This window comes from Muscardinus avellanarius (genome assembly GCF_963383645.1).
Source record: "Muscardinus avellanarius genome assembly, chromosome: 3".
Taxonomy (NCBI): Eukaryota; Metazoa; Chordata; class Mammalia; order Rodentia; family Gliridae; genus Muscardinus; species Muscardinus avellanarius.
Genome location: NC_137788.1, coordinates 133,583,910 through 133,605,879, shown reverse-complemented (window position 1 = coordinate 133,605,879; position 21,970 = coordinate 133,583,910). Strand labels below are relative to the sequence as shown.

General features: G+C 39.4%; 1 protein-coding gene across 1 annotated transcript in view; it reads right to left on the bottom strand.

Annotated features, from left to right (window-relative positions):
* PIAS1 (protein inhibitor of activated STAT 1) overlaps window positions 1–21,970 on the bottom strand; it is a gene marked incomplete at both ends in the record, with an annotated part of 80,524 nt that overhangs the window by 33,356 nt on the left and 25,198 nt on the right. The window contains 5 exons of the mRNA XM_080691647.1: window positions 226–331; window positions 7,936–8,070; window positions 8,713–8,803; window positions 15,484–15,531; window positions 15,812–15,896. Coding sequence (XP_080547773.1) covers window positions 226–331; window positions 7,936–8,070; window positions 8,713–8,803; window positions 15,484–15,531; window positions 15,812–15,896 — 465 coding nt within the window. The remainder of the gene's footprint in view (window positions 1–225; window positions 332–7,935; window positions 8,071–8,712; window positions 8,804–15,483; window positions 15,532–15,811; window positions 15,897–21,970) is intronic.

Below are 21,970 nucleotides of genomic sequence, written 5' to 3'. Positions count from 1 at the left end.
TGTGCCACCATATCCAGCTAAAATATATATTATAAAATATAGTTCATGATAAAGATATTTAAATTATTCTTAGATTTTGTTTGACAAGCTCACAAGATTCTCAGTGTTTTTAAGTCTTTAAACAGGCTCTAGTAAAAGAACAAATGCTAAAATTTCTTAAGTTGAAAAACATTACTTTCCTTTAACAAAACTTAACTGCAGATATGAGTAAGTTATCATACGCACTTAAAGCTCTCGAATGATCCGGATTCCTTATTCCCTTTGCTCGTAACCTCTGAAGAAGAACTGTTGAGGACAACTGTTTTACAAGATATACTGCCATGGAATAGGTCTGGAAGAAAAAGATGTAGAGAAAACATATTAAAGCAAACAGTACATCTACTCTAATCCCACAGTGAGAGAAAAAGAAAACTAACACTTTTTTTTTTTTTTTTTTTTTTTGGTGGTACTGGGGTTCCTGGAAACCCTTCTACCTCTGGGCTACACTCCCAGACCTATTTTTTTTAATATTTGTATTTAAAAACAGGGTCTCTTAAGCTAGCACGGCTGGCTTCGAATCTGCGCAATCCTCCTGTCTCCGCCTTCCAAGTGCGGGGATTACAAGCGTGCGCCACCACACCCAGCAACACTTCTTAAAACACCTACTGTGTGTCAAGCCCTGTGTTGTGTTTTCGTGAGCAGTAATTCATTTAATCTTGATCAAAGCTGCCAGGGTAGTTAGAAACCTATTTTTATGGATGAGAAAACTAAAGTTCCTCAAGAAGTAAAGGACCTGCCCTAATTTTATAGCCTTCAAGTAACAAACCTAGAGTTCAAACCCAGTTTTGTCATGCTTCTATATTCTCTATCAATATGTGAAGCTAATGAATTCAAGATACTTCCATGAGAGAATACTGTTAAGGCTAACTACAAACCAAGGCCATTAAGATGCCCAAGTGTAGCCGAGCCTGGTGGCTCACGCTTGGAATCCCAGCATTCGGGAGGCTGAGACAGGAGGATCACGGTTCACGGCCAGCCTCAGCTACTTAGCGAGGCCCTCTGCAACTCAGTGAGACCCTGTTTCAAAGTAAAATATAATAAAATATAAAAAGTAGGGCTGGGGGGGTATATCGGAGGTAGAATGCCTTTGGTTCTATTCCCAGTACCACACACACAAAAAAGATGCCCAAGATATAAACCATATTTAGTAGGTAATAAATATATCTGAGCTGGGCGTGGTGGCGCACGCTTGTAATCCCAGCATTCAGGAGGCTGAGACTGGAGGATCGCGGTTTGCAGACAGCCTCAGCTACTTAGTGAGGCCCTCCACAACTTCGTGAGACTCTGTTTCAAAATAATGAATAAAAAACAGGGCAGGGGGTGTAGCTCGGAGATCGAATGCCCCTGGGCTCCACCCCTAGACCCATTTAAAATATATATATATATCGGTAGCTATTAAAAATTATGAGACTGATTTCCTAGTTTGTACCTTTTAACCTCTATGTTCAACTTGCTCTTTTTTTTTTTGGTACTTGGATTAAACTCAGGGGCATTCTGTCTCTGAGCCGCACCCCGCCCCCTGCCCTATTTTTTAATTATTTTGAAACAGGGTCTCACTAGGTTGATGAGAGTCTTACTACTTGCTAAGGCTGTTCTCCAACCTGCAATCCTCCTGTCTCAGTGTCCCAAGTACTAGAATTAAAGGTGTGCAGCACCACACTCGGCTTTTAACTAGCTCTTGAAAATACTCTTCTTGGGCCATGGTCACAAGCACACAAGATATTAAAGGTCTGCAAAGAGAAGCTGTAGGTTTGGCAAATTACCAGCAGAGGGACTACCCAAAAATGGTAGGGGGAGAAGAGAATGAAAAAACAGCAAACCAAGGCAGAATAAAGAAGGTACATAGTTGAGTAAGAGGAGGGGAGGAGACGGAGGACAGACTAGAGAGATCTAAATAAGAAGAATCATTTTCAAAGAGACTTGAAAGAAGAAAAGGAAAGTACTGCCAACCTCGTATCTTACAGCTGCATGGGGGTTTGAAAGAACTCTTAGCATATATTATCTACTTACTTTTAACTTTGCCTGTCTACTTAATTTCAACTTTGCAGAAAGTTTTTTTTTTTTTTCCCTTGTAGTACTGGGGTTGAAGCCAGGGCCATTCTACCTATGAGCTACATCCCAACCCTATTTCTTCTTCTTTTTTTGGTGGCACTAGGGGTGGAATCTCTTTCTATCTCCGGGCTATACTCCCTGACCTATTTTTTAAAATATTTTATTTGGAAACAGGGTCTCACTGAGTTGCCGAGAGTCTCACTAAGTAGCTGAGGCTGACTTCAAACCTGTGCAATCCTCCTGTCTCAGCCTCCCAAGTGCAGGGATTACAAGCATGCGCCACCATGCCCGGCTTTTTTTTTTTTTTTTTTGGAAACAGTCTCACTAAGTTGCAGAGGGCCTCACTAAGTAGCTGAGGCTGGTCTCAAACCTGGATCCTCCTGGCTCAGCCTCCCAAGTACTGGAATTACAAGTGTGTACCACCACACTGAGCTGCAGAAAGCTTTTAAGAGATAAGCAGGATACGTATTGCTCTGGGTGAAGAGGTGATGAAGCTGCTAAACATAAAAGATGACATAATCTGCTTACAGTGTTGTAGCTGCTGGGTGATGAGGCAGGCACCAGAAACCAAGAGGAAAGGACGGGGATGTCAGGATAGGGACTTACTGATCATGGCCAGGGTAGCCCTCGGTAATTTCTGTTTTCACACACCCTACCTTCTCTGAACCTCCTAACCTAGTCCAGAGCACATTCCAACTTTCATTTATCATATTTTTGAAAATGCATTTACCTCTAAATAAGACAAAATATCTTGCAGTATCCTTTGGAAAGTCATTTCAAATTTAGAAATCTATTCACATTTACATGCAAATTTTCTGGGGAAAATAAAGTATCAAAAAGCAAATTTACTTTAGTTGGTAAATTCCACAATATATTAATGAGAAACAAGTAACCCCAAAATTTTCCCAAATTTGTGAGCATATAATAGTCCAATATAGAATACATTTCTTTTTAGGAAAAAAAAAAACCTTATTATCATTACTACTTATTTGCTTAATGCTTCAAAAATAATGGAAACTAAAGAAATGCTAATTAACACTGTGAAATTCTATACCAACAGTTGGAATCTTCAGAACTTAGAATTACCCTAAGGCTTTACATAAATATTTAAGAAGGGATCAAGTAAAAACCACCACAACAAGTTCAGTAAAAAGGTTCTGTTCACTCTAGTTGAAAGATGTAACCAAATGAGGAGAAGAGGTAAAACTGCAAAGATAACCTCAGGTATTAATAAATGTCACCTGTACCTACAGGATGGACTCTGTTATCACAGGAAGTTCAGCCGCAGAAACCATCCAAACTTCACAGTGGCGTAGTGTCCCTTCTAGGTATATAGTACATTGTTCCTGCTAATCCTTCAAAGTACCTCTATTTTGGGGGATGGGGAGGTTACTGGAGATTGAACACTGGGAATTTTCCCTCTGAGCTACACCATCAGGCCCGTTTATTTTGAAATAGGATCTCACTAAATTGCCGAGACTAGTATCCAACCTGTGATGTTTCTCTCAGCTTCCCAAGTACTGGGATTACAGGCATGTACCACCATGCCTGCCCATCTAGCTTCAATTATTGATAAATACTGTATTACACTGTTTTTTTTTTTTTTTACAGCACTGGAATTGAATCCAGGAGCATTCTGCCTCTGAGTTTTTCTCAGCCCCATTTTTAATTCTTTATTTTGAGACAGGATCTCACTAAGTTGCTGAGGGCCTCACTAAAGTAGCTGAAGCTGCCTGCAAACCTTGATCCTCCTGTCTCAGCCTCCAAAATGCTGGGATTACAAGCGTGTGCCACCACATCCGGCTTACACCATTGTCTACTGTTTTTTGTCTACTGCTTTTTCAAGTCTTCAATACAGTTTAAGTTCATAAGATACTTTCTTCATAATTAAAATATACTCAGTATGACCTTTTATACCAGTAATTATCTAAATTTCTCTACAAATAAAAAATGCTAAATGTAGTGACAGCTCTGAGGTAGAAAAATGTTACAATATAATTCACTTACTTCATTTAGCCACTGGACTAGTTCTTCTATTTATTTTCTTTAAAAATACATATTTATAGACGGGTATGGTGGTGCTCCCCAGTACTTGGGAGGCTGAGGCAGGAGGATGAAGGTTTGCAGCCAGCCTCAGCTACTTAGTGAGGCCCTCTGCAACTCAGTGAGACCTTGTTTCAAAATAAAGAATAAATAGGGCTGAAGGTGTAGCTCAGAGGTAGAATGCCCCTGGGTTCCACTCCCAGTACCCCCCACAAATACATATTTATAACATTTCTCAAGAACACTAACCATACAAAATATCTGCAAAAACAGTAAAAGATTCTAAATGAACTATTCAGAGTCCCTTTACAAGTTGAATAAAAATGGAGATCTAAAACCAAATTAGTTGGTTATCTTCTGGGCTTTGGGAAAGAATAACTTTCTTTGAATGTTTTATAAGAAGATTCCCAACTTTTAGATCTGCAGTCTCTGTGGTATGGAGGCATTCCCATGGTAGTGTCCTCCCTGTTCCTCTAGTGCTATATATCAGCAACCGCACGTGCCTCCTCTCCCAGTTTCAGACTTGTTTAAATTTTGCTGAAGCTGGGCGTGGTGGTGCACGCTTGTAATCCCCACGCTTGGGAGGCTGAGACAGGAGGATCGCGCAGGTTCAAAGCCAGCCTCAGCTACTTAGTGAGGCTCTCAGCAACTTAGGGAGACCCTGTTTCCAAAACAAAAAGTATAAAATAGGTCTGGGAGTATAGCCCAGAGGTAGAAAGCCCCTGGATTCCACTCCCAGTACCACAAAAAAATTTTTTTTTGTTGAAAACACCTCCTTTCTTCCTTGGCATGCTTGTAATCCCAACATTCAGGAGGCTGAGACCGGAGGATCGTGGTTTGCAGACAGCCTCAGCTACTTAGTGAGGCCCTCTGCAACTCAGTGAGACCCGGTTTCAAAATAAAGAACTAAAAAAAAAAATAATAGGGCAGAGGGTGTAGCTCGGAGGTCAAATGCCCCTAGGATCCATCCCCAGACCCACATAAATAAATAAATAAATAAATAAATAAATAAATAAATAAATAAATAAAAGTTCTGATCAGTAGAAAGAGAAATATTGGTCTAAGTATTAGGATTTTCAGGATTTGTCTAATGCTATACCTCAAACTCAAAACTGCCTGCCTGGAAATACCAAGAAACCAACTAAAAATTTATGAACCAATATACAAATTTAGATATTAAGTAACTATTTTAACACAACTAGCCTTTAAATAAGCCAACAATAATTTAGAAAATATAATTAAAAATCTGTTGGCAATAACAATAATAACCAACACAAGAATTAACAAAAAAAAATACACAAAGTTATAAGAAGAAACCTATTAATTGGGTATAGTGGTGCATGCTTATAATCTGAGTGCTTGAGAGGCTGAGACAGGAGGATCACAGGTTCTGGCCAGCCTCAGCAAAAAACAAAAAAAAAAGGGGGGGGAGGTGGAGGAGGAGGAGGAAGAAAGAAAGAAAGAAGAAACCTACTAAAGCCAGACATGGTGCTCGCTTGTAATTCCAGCACTTGGGAGGCTAAGACAGGAGGATCGCGGTTGGAGGACAGCCTCAGCTACTACTTAGTGAGGCCCTTTGCAACTCAGTGAGACTCTGTTTCAAAATAAAGAACAACAACAACAAAAAAGGGCTGGGGGTGCAGCTCAGATGTAGAATGCCCCTGGGTTCTATCCCTAGTACCACACACACAGAAAAAGAAACCTACTAAAATTATTAAATTACTAAGGAACATAAAGGAGAATTTGAGTTAATGGAGAAAACCACAAGTCTCTAGAATGGGTGCATTACATATTATTGTAAATAAATAAATTCTCCCTAACTTCATCTGTAACTTAAATCTCACCCAAATTCTCAAAAAGATGTGGGGTTTGGGTAGGAAATGAAGGGAAGGAAACGTGATACAAGTAATCCTACAGTTCATGTGGAAGTACAGTGTGTGAAGAGTGGAATACGTCTTACTATCTCTAGTGACTTTTCTAAACTTCCCATTCTCCTAGCCCTTATTTGCATTCTCCGCTAACTTACTTCACACTTCCTATCTCACAGTGTAAGAAATCACCAAAGTAAAATTTACCTCTCCAGTACCAAAACACTTATCCAATCCTCTTGTCTCCTTAAAGAAGCTGTCTGTCCAAGCTACCATGAGTTCCTCCAACTGTATTTCTACTTTCCCTCTATATCTATCTAATTTTGGCGGGGAGGCAGTGGTGGTACTGGGGATTAAACACACTGAGCTACACCCCCAGCCCTATTTATTTATTATTGGTTCTGGGGACTGAATTCAGGGGCAGGCACTCTACCTCTGAGCTACACTCCTTGCCTGCCTATCTATCTATCTATCTATCAATCAATCATTGATACTGGGTATTGAACCCAGGGGAACTCTATCTCTGAGCTACACCCCCAAACCCATTTTATTTATTTATTTATTTATTTGTTTGTTTGTTTGTTTATTTATTTATTTATTATTTTTGCGGTACTGGGGATGGAACTCAGGGGCATTCTACCTCCAAGCTACACCCCCCAGTCCCCTCCACCTTTTGCGGTACTGGGGATGAAACCCAGGGGCATTCTATCTCTGAGCTACACCCTAGTCCTATTTTTTTTTAGTCCTTTTAATATTTGAAACAGGGCCTCACTGAGTTACAAAGAATCGCCTGTCTCTGCCTCCTGAATGCTGGGATTACAAGTGCGCACCACCACATCCAGCCTCCCAGTGCTATTTTTTATTCTTTATTTTTGAAACGGGGTCTCACTAAATTGCAGAAGGCCTCACTAAGTAGCTGAGGCTGTCTGTGAACCACGATCCTCCTGTCTCAGCCTCCCAAATGCTGGGATTACAAGTGTGTGCTACCATGCCTGGCTCATTTTATTTATTTTGAAACAAGGTCTCATTAAATTGGTGAGGCTAGGCTCAAACTTAAGATCTTTCTGTCTTGGCCTCCCAAGTACTGGGATTACATGTATGCCCCACCATGCCTCCAGTTCAGTCCTTCTCATTTTAAAACAGTTTGCTAAACTAACACCTGCTGGCCGTGAAACTAAGTTCCTGCTGTTTCAGCATCTAAGTACTGGGCTTACAGGCCTGCATGGAAAAGTGAGGGGCTCTTCCTCTCAAGAGGAGCCCTGACTTCACCAAAACACTCTGTTGTAGCAACAAATAATTGTTTTGTTTTGTTTTGGTTTTGCGGGGGAGGGTAACGGGGATTGAACCAGGGGACTAGATTTTGCCTCTGAGCTAACACTCCCAGCCAGTTTTCGTTTTGAAACAGGGTCTCATTAGGTTGCTGTGGCTGCTTCAAACCTGTAATCCTAGATGCTGGGATTACAGGCATGTGCCACCTTTCCTGACCTCTGCAAGCTCTTTGACTCGGCAATCTCACTTCTGAGATCCATCATAAGGAAACGAGTATGTGTACGTACAAAGCTTTAGCTACTTGGATGATCTTCAAATGTTCTTTGAAATAGTAGTGAATATAGTCAATAAATCTGGTAAGTGTTCAACCATAGGGAATAGGCTAAATAATGGCATGTTCATACTGGGATATGGTACAGCCATTAAAACAACAAAGAAGAACACACAGAGACATACGAAGACAAACTGCTGAGAGAACTGATCAGCTTATTAAACATTAGGTGCTACATGATCCTATTTTTCATAACAGAACATACTGAAAATTCATTCTGAGACAAAAATTCTTTTGTAACTATTTTACAATATCATTTACATATAAGCTCAAGTAGCCATGGTGATTAACCCTTCCTCATAATATGAAAATCTGGTAGAAACATTTACTTACTCTTCCAATTTCTGCAGTCCAAGAAACGACAATGGTGTTTGGTACTGTTGTAGACAATCGAACGAGTGAGGTGATATTGATTGGTCGGCTGGGTCGCTTTGGTTCCACACCATTTTTAGTAGGTGGAAGGTAACCCTAAGAAAGAAATAGAACTTCTCATTTCTACATTTGCTTCAAATTCTACTTCCTAAAAACAAAACAAATTAAAAAAATAATAAAGCACCTACAAACTAAGTATTAGAAAATAGAATGTTTTTGCCACAAAGCAGAGCGCAAACATCTTAGGAGTTTAATGTTATTTTTTTTTTCTCTAAACAACCTTACATTTTCTTTACTGTAAGCCTCAAAAAATATTAGTGATAGAAATTCAAAATCTCTCAAATTTAAGAATCAGTTTAAAAAGGTATATATGGAGTATTTTCCAAGGAGACCAAATACAACTCCCACCTCACCCACTCTGAGGCCCAATGTTCAGCTCTCCATTCTACCACAGGCGTAGAATCACACGAACAGAGTTGAGATTGTCTTAAAATAACTTCTCTCTAAAATCCAACACCAACGCGGCCACACCCAACTCTGAATCCTAAACTCTGTTGCCACAGCTAAAGCCCTAGCTACTCACTATTCATATTCTGTGCAAGTGGTGCAGCCAATCACAGAAATAAATATCCCAAATAAAAACGTTTCTTAATGTGAAACTATGATTAATAACAGCTGTGATGACTTATTTGACAGTTATGTTGGTAACATATTTAAAAAGTAGCTTTCAGGACTTACTGGAAGGCTGCATGGTTTTGTATTCACTTTCACACAAAGATTGGGTGGGAAGTGATCTTCTTGAGGACAACTGGTTTCAGATAAACAAAACCTAAACAATAAAGGTCAAATATAATTTCCTTTATTAAAGGATATCCTAATTAACATTTCTGTTCAATAAATAATCACTAGCCGGGTGTTGTGGCACACGCCTATGATTCCAGTACGTGGAGGCTGAGACAGAAGGACCACAGGTTTGAGGAGAGCTTCAGCAAGTAGTGAGACTCTCAGCAACCTAGCAAGACCCTGTTTCAAAACAAAAAATAAAAAAAGGGCTGGAGGTGTAGCTCTTTGGTAAAATGCCCCTGGGTTCAATCCCTAGTACCACAAAAGAAAAATAGTGTGTGCGTGGGGGGTATGTTATACATGCATAAAATATATTTGGTAAGTCTATTTCAACATTTACTAAAATGATACATATACAAATCTATTAGAAAAAGTTAAAATTTATGAAAACTTGTGCACACTAGACTGTACATGGCAACAAACTCAGTCAAGAGAATGTAAATAAATCTGAAGATGCAACCAGGCGTGGTGGCACACAGTTAGTACTCCTAGTACTTGGGAGGCTGAGACAGGTGCAAGACCTGCCTCAGCAACTTAGTGAAACTGTTTCAAAATAAAAAATAAAACAGAACTGGGGGTATAATTCAGGGGTAGAATCCCCAGTGCTCCCCCACACACAATAACAATAAATCTTAGGTGTATTATTAAATCATAATTGCATAAAATTAACTGTAGAATATCCTATACTACTTCATTAATTTTATGGTCACTTTCTGTGGCTATTCTGGTGAGTTCAAGTATCTGCTTAAAAGGCCCTGTGGCCGGGCGTGGTGGCGCATGCTTGTAATCTCCGCGCTTGGGAGGCTGAGACAGGAGGATCGCACAGGTTCAAAGCCAGCCTCAGCTGGCTTATGAGACTGTTTCCAAATAAAATATAAAAAAGGTCTGAGAGTATAGCCCAGAGGTAGAAAGCCTCTGGGTTCCACCCCCAGTACCACCAAAAAAAAAAAAAAAAAAAAAAAAAAAGGTCCTGTGATGCTGGTCACTAACTAAATAGTTGTCTTTCCAGTAAATTGTCTAAGGCAGTAAAAACTGACCCTTCAGGTACTCTAGTATTTTTCACCGAATATAAAACATATCACATATAAAATATGTTAACTGACTGTTTATGTAATATGTAATGACTATTAAGTTTTTGGGGAATCAAAAGTTATACGTGGATTCTTGACGGGAGGGGCGAGGTTGCTCCCTTAACCCCCATCCACGTTCAAGAGTTAGCTAAAAATAATCCTGTCAGTGGTCAGTATTAGCAATCAGTCAGCGATCTGTAGTTGTCTTCATGATAATCTGTTCAGTTAAGCATGTTCTAAGTAGTACTAACTTCCTCAAATATTAACAGGTATAAAAAGAAAAAGGCACTGTAACTGAATAAGTTTAAGAAATTATTAATTGAAATAAATTAAGCTTTCATAATATAGAACTCCATCTTAAATAGGCTCATATGCATTGTAGATCTCTAAAAGAAGACATACAATACTTTGGATATCTGTCTATGAAACAATTTCTAGTTCTTAGCAGAAAATACTGAAAATGGTATCCACTCAGTAGCAAGATCCTATCCTTAGAAGGATCAAGTTCTGTCCAGTAAGCCAAGGTATTCCTTTATTCCTTAAGAACTAAAGATGCTGAATGATAACATTATATGTATCTACATGAATTTAGGATACTATTTTAGATTTCATGAGAAGATGTATTTCCAAATTAAATGCATAATCTGGGGAAACCAAAGATATTTATAAAATTTTAAAATTCTCATTATATTCTACCTTAAATAGATACAGAAATAGTCATTAAAGATATATATATTCTTTATTACTTCCTCCTCCATATACAGCTGAGGTTCATTCTACTTTTATTGACTAATCATAGCACCTTTGTGTTATATGGGAGAAGCGTATCTGCATTCAGTGAAATATTCTTCGTGGCAAACAGCTCTCACCCGTGGTATAAGGTGTTTACCTGGCAGCCATAAAATCTGTGTGTAGAGATGGGCAACACAATAGAGAAAGTTTTCTATGTAAAATTTTTTGAGTAATATATGTATGTGTGTTTGTGTGTGTATATATCTTCATTTTTATGGGAAGACAATCTGTAGCTTTCAATAAATTTCTCAAAACAGTAAAGAATTATTGATCTACAGTTATTTTTTATAATAATACTTAGCAAATCAATGTCAAAGCTCACAGGACCATCTTTACTCCAGTAGGACCTTCCATTATTACAGGCTAGTTTTTTTTTTTTAATACTGCGACAGTAAGAAGATGCCACAGGTTTTAATCAATTATTTCAAAACAGCGATGAGACGTAAGCCCTGGCTGTATGAAGCTATAGGAAAAGAACAATTTACACAAGAAGCGGACTCCTGTTCAGCTACATAAAAAGGGGGATTTAAACCACTCCAGCCAACTGAGGAAGAAAGGAAGGAGGAGGAGGAGGAGGAGGGGGGGGCAAGGGGAGACAAGAGCAGAAAGTTTCTATGAGGCAGGGTTTTTTTTGTTTGGGGTTTTTTTTTTTTTTTTTTTTGGTGGTATTGGGGTTCCTGGAAGCCCTTCTGCCTCCAGGTTACATTCCCAGACCTATTTTTATATTTTTGTTTGGAAACAGGGTCTCTTAAGACAGCGCGGCTGGCTTCGAACCTGAGTGATCCTCCTGTCTCTGCCTCCCAAGCGCGGGGATTACAAGCGTGCGCCACCACGCCCGGCCTTATGAGGCAGTTCTTAAGGCTTGGGGGTATTGAGTACATAAATGAAAAGTAGGTGTCTAAAAGAGAAAATATTGACCCTAATTCAGATGAAATTATTTTAATCTTTTAGAAGAACATTTATGCCGGGCATGGTGGTACACACTTGTAATCCCAGCATTTGAGAGGCTGAGACAGGAGGATAACGGTTCGCAGACAGCCTCAGCTACTTAGTGAGGCCCTTTGCAATTCTGAGACCCTGTTTCAAAATAAAGAGTAAGAAATAGGGCTGGAGTGTAGCTTGAAGGTAGAATGCCCTTGGGTTCCATCCCCAGTAACACACACACACACACACACACACACACACACACACACACACACACACACACACACACACAATTTATAATGAGAGTAAAAAGGCATATATTCCTAAGTTAAAATAATACACTAGGGTTGCTGCCCATCTATAGGGGTAAGGGAAAGAAATAAAAACTATTAAAACACACACACACACACACACACACACACACACACACACACACCCCTTTACAAATGCCAAGTATAACATAAAATCCTTTCTTTCCCCCACTAAGTTCCAGGGATAAATTTGAATTAATAATGGCTAAGATATTTTTAACTATCAAGATTTCCTTGGAATCTCTGAATTAGCTAACATGTTTTAGAATAATAACTTTCCTTCAAAATGTGAACCATACCTGTTGCTGCCTTAAAGAATGTCTGTATAGTAATATAAATTAGCAACTAGATCTTTTATTCTAAAGGTATGTTTTTTTAAGCTTTATCTTGGTCTTGGGGCCTTTTCTTCAAGTAAAAAGGAACCTGGAAATCAAAACGCAAAACAGATAGAAGAAATCAGTGGCAGCACTACTTTGGTTCAGAGAGTGTATGTGTTTAGGGTAGAGAATGGTAAGGAGGAAGGAATGATGGTGGATAGAGTATAGACTTCTAAGGATGTGGCTCTGAGCAACAGGTTTTTGTTTTTTGGTGGTACTGGGGTTCCTGGAAACCCTTCTACCTCCAGGCTACACTCCCAGACACCTATTTTTTGATATTTTTATTTGGAAACAGGGTCTCTTAAGCCAGCGAGGCTGGCTTCGAACCTGCGCAATCCTCCTGTCTCCACCTCCCAAGCGTGGGGATTACAAGCGTGTGCCACCATGCCCAGCTCCAATCAACAGTTTGAAATAGACTCTTGTTGGGGGTTGAGGGGTGGTGTGTGTGTGGAGTACTGGGAATGGAACCCAGGTGCCTTCTAGCTCTAGGTGGTGTGTGTGTGTGTGTGGGGGGGGTGCTGGGAATGGAATCCAGGGCATTCTACCTCTAGACTATACCCCCAGCCCTATTATTTTTTTTTTTAATTGTTTTTGCAGTACTGGGGATGGAACCCAGGGGCATTCTACCTCTGAGTTATACCTTTAGCCTTATTTTTTATTCTTTATTTTGAAACAGGGTCTCACTGAGTTGTACTGAGTCTCAATAGGAAGCGGAGGCTGTCCACAAACCTCGATCCTCCTGTCTTGGTCTCCCAAATGCTGGGATTACAAGCGTGCGCTCCATGCCCAGCCTTTTATTTTTTATTTAGAAACAAAGTCTTGCTAAAGTTGCCGAAAGCCTCACTAAATTGCTGAGGCTGTCCTTGCTCTTGCAATTTTCCTCCGATCTCAGCCTCCCAAGTACTGTGATTACAAGAGTGTGCCACCATGCCCAGCCTGAAATAGACTATCTTAAAAGATAATGTCATATAAGTATGTGAAAATGTAAAGTAAATGACTGAGATGGAAGTACAGGGATCGTAGCAATTCCTAATTAAGTATAAAAGCACAATGGTGTCCTTTAATTCATCCAGTCATTATCACAGCCTGTCCCCTGATAAAGGACAAAGTATACCTTTTGCACAGAATTATCTTTGTCAGTGCCTTTCAAAAACAAGACTTAGATTATCACTAGTCTACTAGTAAGATTCTGTCATATTGGCTTTTGTTTCCTTCATTCTTTACATTTTTGTGGAACTGTAGATTGAATCCAGGGCCCTGCACATGCTAGGCAAACACTCTGCCACTGAACTGGAGTACACGAAACCCTTTTTAAAACTTTATTTATTTATTTATTTATTTATTTGGTGCAACTGGGGTTCCTGGAAGCCCTTCTACCTCCGGGCTACACTCCCAGACCTATTTTTATACTCTTTAATTTGGAAACGGTCTCTTAAGCCAGCGCGGCTGGCTTCGAACCTGCGTGATCCTCCTGTCTCCGCCTCCCAAGCGCGGGGATTACAAGCATGCGCCACCACGCCCGGTCTTTAAAACATTATTTAAAGACAGGGTCTTGCTAAGTTGCCCAGGAATGACCTGAACTTGCAATTCTCCTGCCTCGGCTTCCTGCATAGTTTGGATTACAGGTTTGCGCCACCACACCCAGTGGTCATCTTGTTCTATGGTTCAAATACTAATAAGTACAGTCATATCCTTTTTAGAATATTCAACTAGACATCTCCTCTGTTTTCTCATTTTTAAAAATGACTTTAAAGCCTAAATTAGAGGTTTTCATTGTTCCATAAAGGGATTTCTACATACTAGTTAGTATCTGATTATCGGGACTAAGCTATCTGATTTTTATTCCCCATGATACAGGGAAAACAGCTTACTGAGGGAAACAACTGTCTTTATTTCCTCGTCTACCCCTATTTCAACAAGACCAATGTAGAGCATATGGGTTTGTACATGGACAGTTATTCAATAAGAATAGTAAAAAGTTGGTCTATATGAACAAGACAGAGATATATTAATATAAAAGAGTACTTGGCTACCTAAGATGGAATAAACAGGCTAAGAAAAATGGAGTAAGAAGTGGCTATGGAATTTTGTTTACCTTTAAAAACTTTCTAAGCCAGGTGTGGTGGCGCATGCTTATAATCCCAGTACTTGGGAGGCTGAGACAGGAGGATCGCACAGGTTCAAAGCCAGCCTCAGCTACTTAGTGAGGCTCTCAGCAACTTAGTGAGACCCTGTTTCCAAATAAAATATAAAATAGGTCTGGTAGTATTGCTTAGAGGTAGAAAGCCCCTGGGTTTCATCCCCAGCACAAATAAATAAATAAATAAATAAATAAATAAATAAATAAATCTTTTCTAGAATGTCTCATAAAGTTTCTAAATTAGAACATAATTATTCAAAATACAGGACAAAGAAAATTAGAATATTTGGTGTTTGCAAATCCATGAGACACTACAGACTTAAGTACTAGTTCCTTATTTAGTTTTGTCTTTTATGTAGGTAAGGCCCTTACTTTCATAAAAGTTGATATTTCTAAAAAGCCACATTGTGATATTTAAAGATATCATTAGCTAGAGATTCTCAACCAACTTAGGGCAACCGAAGTGGAGACATGTGGAAATATAGAATACCTAGCTGGGCATGGTGGTGCATGCCTATAATCAAAGTGGTTGGGAGGTTGAGACAGGAGAATTGCAGGGTTGGAGGATAGCTTTAGCAAGACTCTGTATCAAAATAAGTTAAAAGTGGGGATTGGAGATAGAATGCTTCTGGGTTCAATACCAATTAAAAAAAAAAAGCTGGATGTGGTGACACATGCTTGTAATCCCACTACTTGGGAGGCTGAGACAGGAGGATCACAGGTTTGGGGCCAGCCTCAGCTACTTAGTAAGGCCCTCCACAACTCAGACCCTATTTCAAAATAAAGAATAAAAAAATAGAGCTGAGGGTACAGCTTGAAGGTAGAATACCCCTGGATTCAATCTCCAGTACTGCCAAAAAAAAAAGTAATATATGACATGCTATACAAAAATTTAAACTGATATCTCATAACAGGAGAATGTTTACTCTTACCCTTCTATTTATAGCCAACATTTTCAATACATTTTACTTAATATCAGATAGAGTTCATTATTAATATTTAGGGAATATCATCTTTTAAACTTTGAATAAATATTGCAGTCAACACTATACCTTAACTGGACCTGCACTGTGAAGTCACATTTGGTCCCAGAAATATCCCTAAAACAGAATAAAAATAATAATTATTTTTAAAATATGGACAAATTTTGATTCAAAGATACTACTTGAATAGTGATTCAAAGATACTATTATTAGCATAGAAAAACTTTACAAGTTATCAGAGATGTAACTGTTCTCCAAGTAAACAACACACTGTAATAATATTTTCAATACTAGTATGTGTATGATACTAACTTCACTATACGTTATTTGAAAAGCACTTATTGTAGTCACTACTAGATTCAAAAGCAACTGTGCGTAGCACTGGAAGGGGACTCACATGGAGCTGCTGATCTGCTGCACTTGTTGTGGCGTCAATGCGAACGCAAGACAGGTTTCTCGAAAGCGCTGGCTGCTGTCTGATGCTAAAGAAGACAAGGGTTATGCTTTTAACTGTAAATTTTAAACACCAATACAGAAGATTAGCAAAAACACAATGTCTTGAACTGGGGTGTAGTCTACAATTTAGGTAACAAGGTAATTAAAGCACTTGAGGAAATATGCTCAGTTGTAATGTAACAAATGGGAAGGTATACAAATGGCTGGTGCTGAACATAATGCATGAGGATTCAAATTCACAGAATACACAAGCAAAGGAAAATGAACATGATCTCATCACAAGTGTTTGCATCCATAAAGGATACCTGTATACAAACATACTGATAGTAATTTCACTTGGGATGAGAAAAGCCATTAAAGAGAGCTGGTTTCTGAGTAATTAAACATCCCTATTATGATGGTTGCAAAGGTGAGAAGCATTTGGTCTTTAAGGCAAACAAAGAGTTTTATCATCATCTACCGTTTACAGCACGGGAGTTTTATACAATAACTATTATCTATATATTTTTTATTTTGGGATGATTTGACTTCAAAATTCGCTTGTTGCCGTTATCTCCAAGAAGGAAAAAGTTATGAGAAAGAACGGGATAAAGAATGAGGAAGGGATGGAGGGGGAAGAGGAGGGAAAGAGAAAAGAGCGAGAGAGCAGATAAGCTAGCGCAGGGATCCCTAGATTACGTTTCTGTTGGCAACAGCAGTTGTATTGGTTTCCCATGTTTCCATTTACATATATTATTATAACACACACATATCCTCAGTGCTTGGCTATTTGGTAACTGAATAAAGAAATACAAGAATTGAAGAAATACCACACTGAACTATTTAGAATGCACTTTTCCAGGGTCCTTCTCTAGAATAAAGGTCCCCAGTGAGTTCTTAGTTAGGGAACTCCTGCCTGTGGGCCACGCGAGGCCTGTGCTGAGGAAGCAGCGGAAGCTGCCACTGTAACTGCCTGCTTAAACTGGGTTCCATTTTACTTGCAAGAAGTACTTTCTTTACAACTACCACCCAAACTGCATATGTCATATCAAAAGCATCTGTCCAAATGTATCGCTATGAGAAAAAGCAAACTGAAAAGAAGAGCATGGATCAAAAATTTCATCTCAATATAAGAGCATCCCCACCCTTACACAGAGGAGTGAACCCAGGGGCATTCTATTTCTGAGTTACACCCCAGACATTTTGTTGTTATTGTTTTCTTGTGGTACCAGGGATTGAACCCAGGGGCATCCTACCTCCAAGTTACACCACCAGCCTTATTTTTATTTTGAAACAGGGTCTCCCTAGGTTGATGAAAGTCTCACTATTTGCTGAGGCTGTCCTCAAATCTACAATCCTCCTGTCTCAGCCTTCCAAGTACTGGAATTACACATGTGTGCCACCATGCCCAGCTCAGACCTTATTATATTTTGAAATAAGGTCTTGCTAAATTGCTGGGGGGGGGGGTCTTGCTAAGTTGCTGAGGCTAACCTGGAACCTGCAATCCTCTTGCCTCAGCCTCCCAAGTACTAGGATTACAGGCATGCACCACAAGGCCCCAGTTCTTTTTTATTTTGAAACTGGGTCTCAATAATTGTTGAAGGCTGGCCTCAAACCTGTGATTCTCCTGTCTCTGCCTTTCAAGTACTGGAATTACAGTCATGAGCCACCATACCCAGCTCAAGCCCTTTTTTTTTTTATGTTTTAAGAATGGGTCTCAGCCAGGCATGGTGATACACACCTATAATCCTAGTACTTGGGAAGGTGAGACAGAAAGATGGCCGGTTTGACAACCTCAGCAATATAGCAAGACTCTCAGCAACCTAGTGGGATCATGTTTCCAAACAAAAAGTAAAAAGAAAGAGCTGGGGATATAGCTCAGAGGTAGAATGTCCCTGGTTTCAACTCCTACCACACAAAACCAAAATAAAACAAACAAAAACAAGAAAGGGTCTTACTAGGAGGGCCTCCTGGCTCACTCCCCTGAGTAGGAGATTATGCACACACAGCAACAGCTTCAATCAGCCAAATCAGTTAAAGGGCCAGGTGCAGTGGCACACTCCTGTAACCCCAGTACTTGAAAGGCGGAGACAGGCGATTGCAGGTTCAAGACCTGACTTGGCAACCTAATGAGACCCTATTTCAAAATAAAAATGGCTGAGGAGGTACCCCTGGGTTCAACCTCTAGTACCCCCCCCCAATAAAAAGCAGACAAAAGAGTTCAAAATGGCTGCTTCTACAAAGAGGGGCATGAAAAAAATGTAAGGATGTATGGTTTTCAAAACAAATGTATTTGATCCCTTAAACTATGTTTATTTATAACTTTTAAAACATCCCTATGAAATAGCAAAGTCACCACCACGGAAAATGGACAAAAGAAAATCTCTGCATGTTCACAGGAGAAAGGTGGGATCTTCCTAAACTTCTGCTTTACCATTACAGGAAACGTTTTACTTCTAACAGTACAACTATCAAACAGTTGAAGAATGAAAGAACCTGATTCAAAATTTCTAAAATTCTATTATTTTTGCATTTCAAAATGAAAATAACTCCCTACTATCACTATCAAAAAATACACGTATGCCTATAATCCCAGTACCTGGGAGACTGAGACAGAAGGATCCTGGTTCACATACAGCCTCAGTTACTTAGTAAGGCACTATGCAAATCAGTGAGACCCTGTTTTAAAATAAAGAATGAAAAATAGGGCTGGGGTAATTTGGAGGTAGAATGCCCCTGGGCTCCATCTCCAGTACCGCAAAAGAAAAAAAAAAGTATATATAACTTTCACCTTATATAAAAAAAGGTTTTGGTCTTTTCAGTCTTCATAGAAACTTCCAAAGAATAAAAATAAATTTCAATTTTCTGAGGATTCCTCTAGTTGACTCATTTAGTTGGGTGAGAAGCTAAAGGAAAGAGAACCAATGTAGAGACAACATTGCTAAGCTTGGAAAAAACAGTGATCATTACTCTTTCAAAAGAGTATTTGGGGTAATAATAAGGACAGTGCTAATCATATCATTGCTGTTTCAAAGATTCTCCTTTGGTGTGGCATTCAAATTAAGGTAGTAGCATCTCAGTTTCTTTCTATATCTCCAACAATAACAACAAAAAACTTAAATAACTGAAAGAAACAGCCGGGTGTGGTGGCGCATGCTTGTAATCCCAGCATTTGTGAGGCTGATACAGGAGGATCGTGCAGGTTCAAAGCCAGCCTCAGCTACTTAGTGAGGCCCTTTGCAACTCACTAAGACCCTGTTTCCAAATAAAGAATAAAAAATAGGGCAGGGGGTGTAGCTCGGAGGTAGAATGCCCCTGGGTTCCATCCCCAGACCCGTGGAAAGAAAAGAAAAAAAAAAAAAAACAAAGAAAGAAAGAAACAGGATTCAGAAAGTGTTTGGAATGCCTGTGAAAGGGCTTTTCCCCACTGTTACTTCCTAGCAGCAGTTCTGGCCTCTAGGACTGTGTTTCCCTGGAGTTCAGGGAAGCCTCACTTACTCCTTTAGCTTGCCACAGTTCTATACTACATAAATGACAGTTGCCATCTGGGACTCCCTGGTCTTCATTCCTCCTTTCTAACTCACAAGTCCTCCTCCTAAGGCCCACCTCTCTTGGGAGTTAGTTCTCTTCCTAGTCTGCCACAGAATTTAGGGAGATTATGCTTTTGAGTGCCAGGCGTAGGGGTTTTTACATCTGGTGAAATTACAAGTCAACTATCACACCAACTCGGACATTTCCCCTCTGATTCTCCCCCAAATCCTGTTTTCTAGCAACCTGACTGTGTACCTGAGCTTACCCTTTACTCTTGTTCTGTTAGTAGCTGTGTCTAAATCTGTTCACTCCATCAGTGTTCACAATGTCCTCTTTCTATCTATTTGGATAGAGAGAGCCATAAGGAAATACAAATCTAACTATAAAGAAATACAGATCTGGAGCACAGGAAGAAGTCTGGGTAGAGGTATAAGATAGGAAATCTCTCATACAGAATGTAAAGTGTCAGGAGTGGGTAAGAACATCTAGAAATCTATGAGTCAAAAACAGCAGAATTCCTGGGAATATTATATAGGTCAAATAAAATCAGAAATATAGAATAAAAAAAAAACAGAAGACAAAATTTCAAAGAAATAATTGTTTAGCCAAGACAGTTAAAAAAAAGTTCAACAAGCCCCATGCAAAAGAAAGTGCCAGCCAACCAGAGCAGAATGACACTGCTGAGACAATGTTAGTGAGGAAATTTTAAAAGTAGCTAAAAGAAAAAATGTCAACTGTGAATTCTTTACTCAGCAAAAATATCTTACACAAAGGCAAAATAAAGCTGTCTGAGACATACAAAGACTAAAAGACTCATCAGCCATCCATACAGGTAAATAAATGACAAAATATTTTAAGCAAAAATAAATGACAAAATCTTTTAAGCAAAGGGAAATGATTTCAGATTGAAATTTGGATGCAAACAAAGAAATGAGAAACTCCAAAGCCAGGTGTGGTGCCTCACGCTTGTAATCCTAGTACTTGGGAGTCCGAGTCAGGAGGATCACAGGTTCACAGCCAGCCTCAGCTACTTAGTGAGACCCTTTGCAATTCATTGAGACCCTGTTTCAAAATTAAAAAGACAGAAGCCGGCATGGGGGCGCACACTTGTCATTCCAGCATTTTGGGAGGCTGAGACCTGAGGGTCGCGGTTCAAGGACAGCCTCAGCTACTTGGTGAGGCCCTTTGCAACTAACTCAGTGAAACCCTGTTTCAAAAAAAGAATAAAAAAACAGGGCTGGGGTTGTTAACTTGGAGGTAGAAAGGCCCTGGATTCCATCCCCAGTACCGCAAAATAAATAAATAAATAAATAAACAAATAGACTAAACAATAAGGCTGGGGTATAGCTCAGAGGTACAATGCCCCTGGGTCCTATCCCCAGTACTGTAAAAAGGAAAAAAAAAGTATAAAATTAAAAAGATAGCAATACCAAGTATAGACAAGGACGTAGAAGAACTGGAATGATCAAATATGACTGATGGAATTAAAGTGTTAAAAACCAGGTTGGCAGTTGCATTAAAAATTATACTTGAGCCAGGCATGGTGGTGCACGCTTGTAATCCCCGCTCTTGGGAGGCGGAGACAGGAGGATCATGCAGGTTCCAAGTCAGCCTCGCTGGCTTAAGGGACCCTATTTCCAAATAAAAATATAAAACAGGTCTGGGAATGTAGCACGGAGGTAGAAGGGTTTCCAGGAACACCAGTACCACCCCCCCCCCAAAAAAAAAAAAATATATATATATATATGGCCTATTTATTTCATTCCTAAATAATTTACCCAAGGAAAATATAAGCATATAACCATAAAAAGGTTTAGGCCCAAATTGTTACAGCAGCTTTATTTTTAGCAGTCAAAAACTGGAAACAACCCAAATGTCTTAGCACTATAGATAAATAATTAAACTGTGGTAAACCATATATTCAAATAATGCTCAGAAATAAAAAGGAATAATAATGAAAACAACACAAATTAATGTCAAATTGAAAATGTTGAGTGAAAGAAGCCAGGGCCCGTTCTACCTCCGAGTTACACCCCCAGCCTATATGGCCAACCCAACAATATACTCTAAGAATTTCATTATATAAAATTTCAGAAACTATACACTTATTTATAGTGACAGAAGGCATATCCAGTCAGGCGTGGTGGCGCACACTTGTAATCCCAGCATTTGTGAGGCTGAGACAAGAAGATTGCGCAGGTTTGAAGTCAGCACCAGCCGCTTAGTGAGGCTCACAGCACCTTTGTGAGACCCTGTTTTCAAATAAAATATAAAATTAGTCTTGGGATGTGTAGCATTCTATCTCAGCAACAGAATGCCCCTGGGTTCCATGCCCAATACCACAAAAAAAAAAAAAAAAAAAAAAAAAGCATATCCAATCAAGAGAAAGGGTGGAGAACAAAAGGGGTGGCAGGGAGGTACTACTTGGGCATAAGAAAATGTTGGGGGTAATAGACATATCTACTGTCTGAAGAGTGATGATAACACAGTCTATCAAAATGTACATTTTAAAGCTGGCATGGTGGCACATGCTTGTAATCCCAGTACTTGGGAGGCTGAGACAGGAGGATCACAGGTTTGTGGCTAGCTT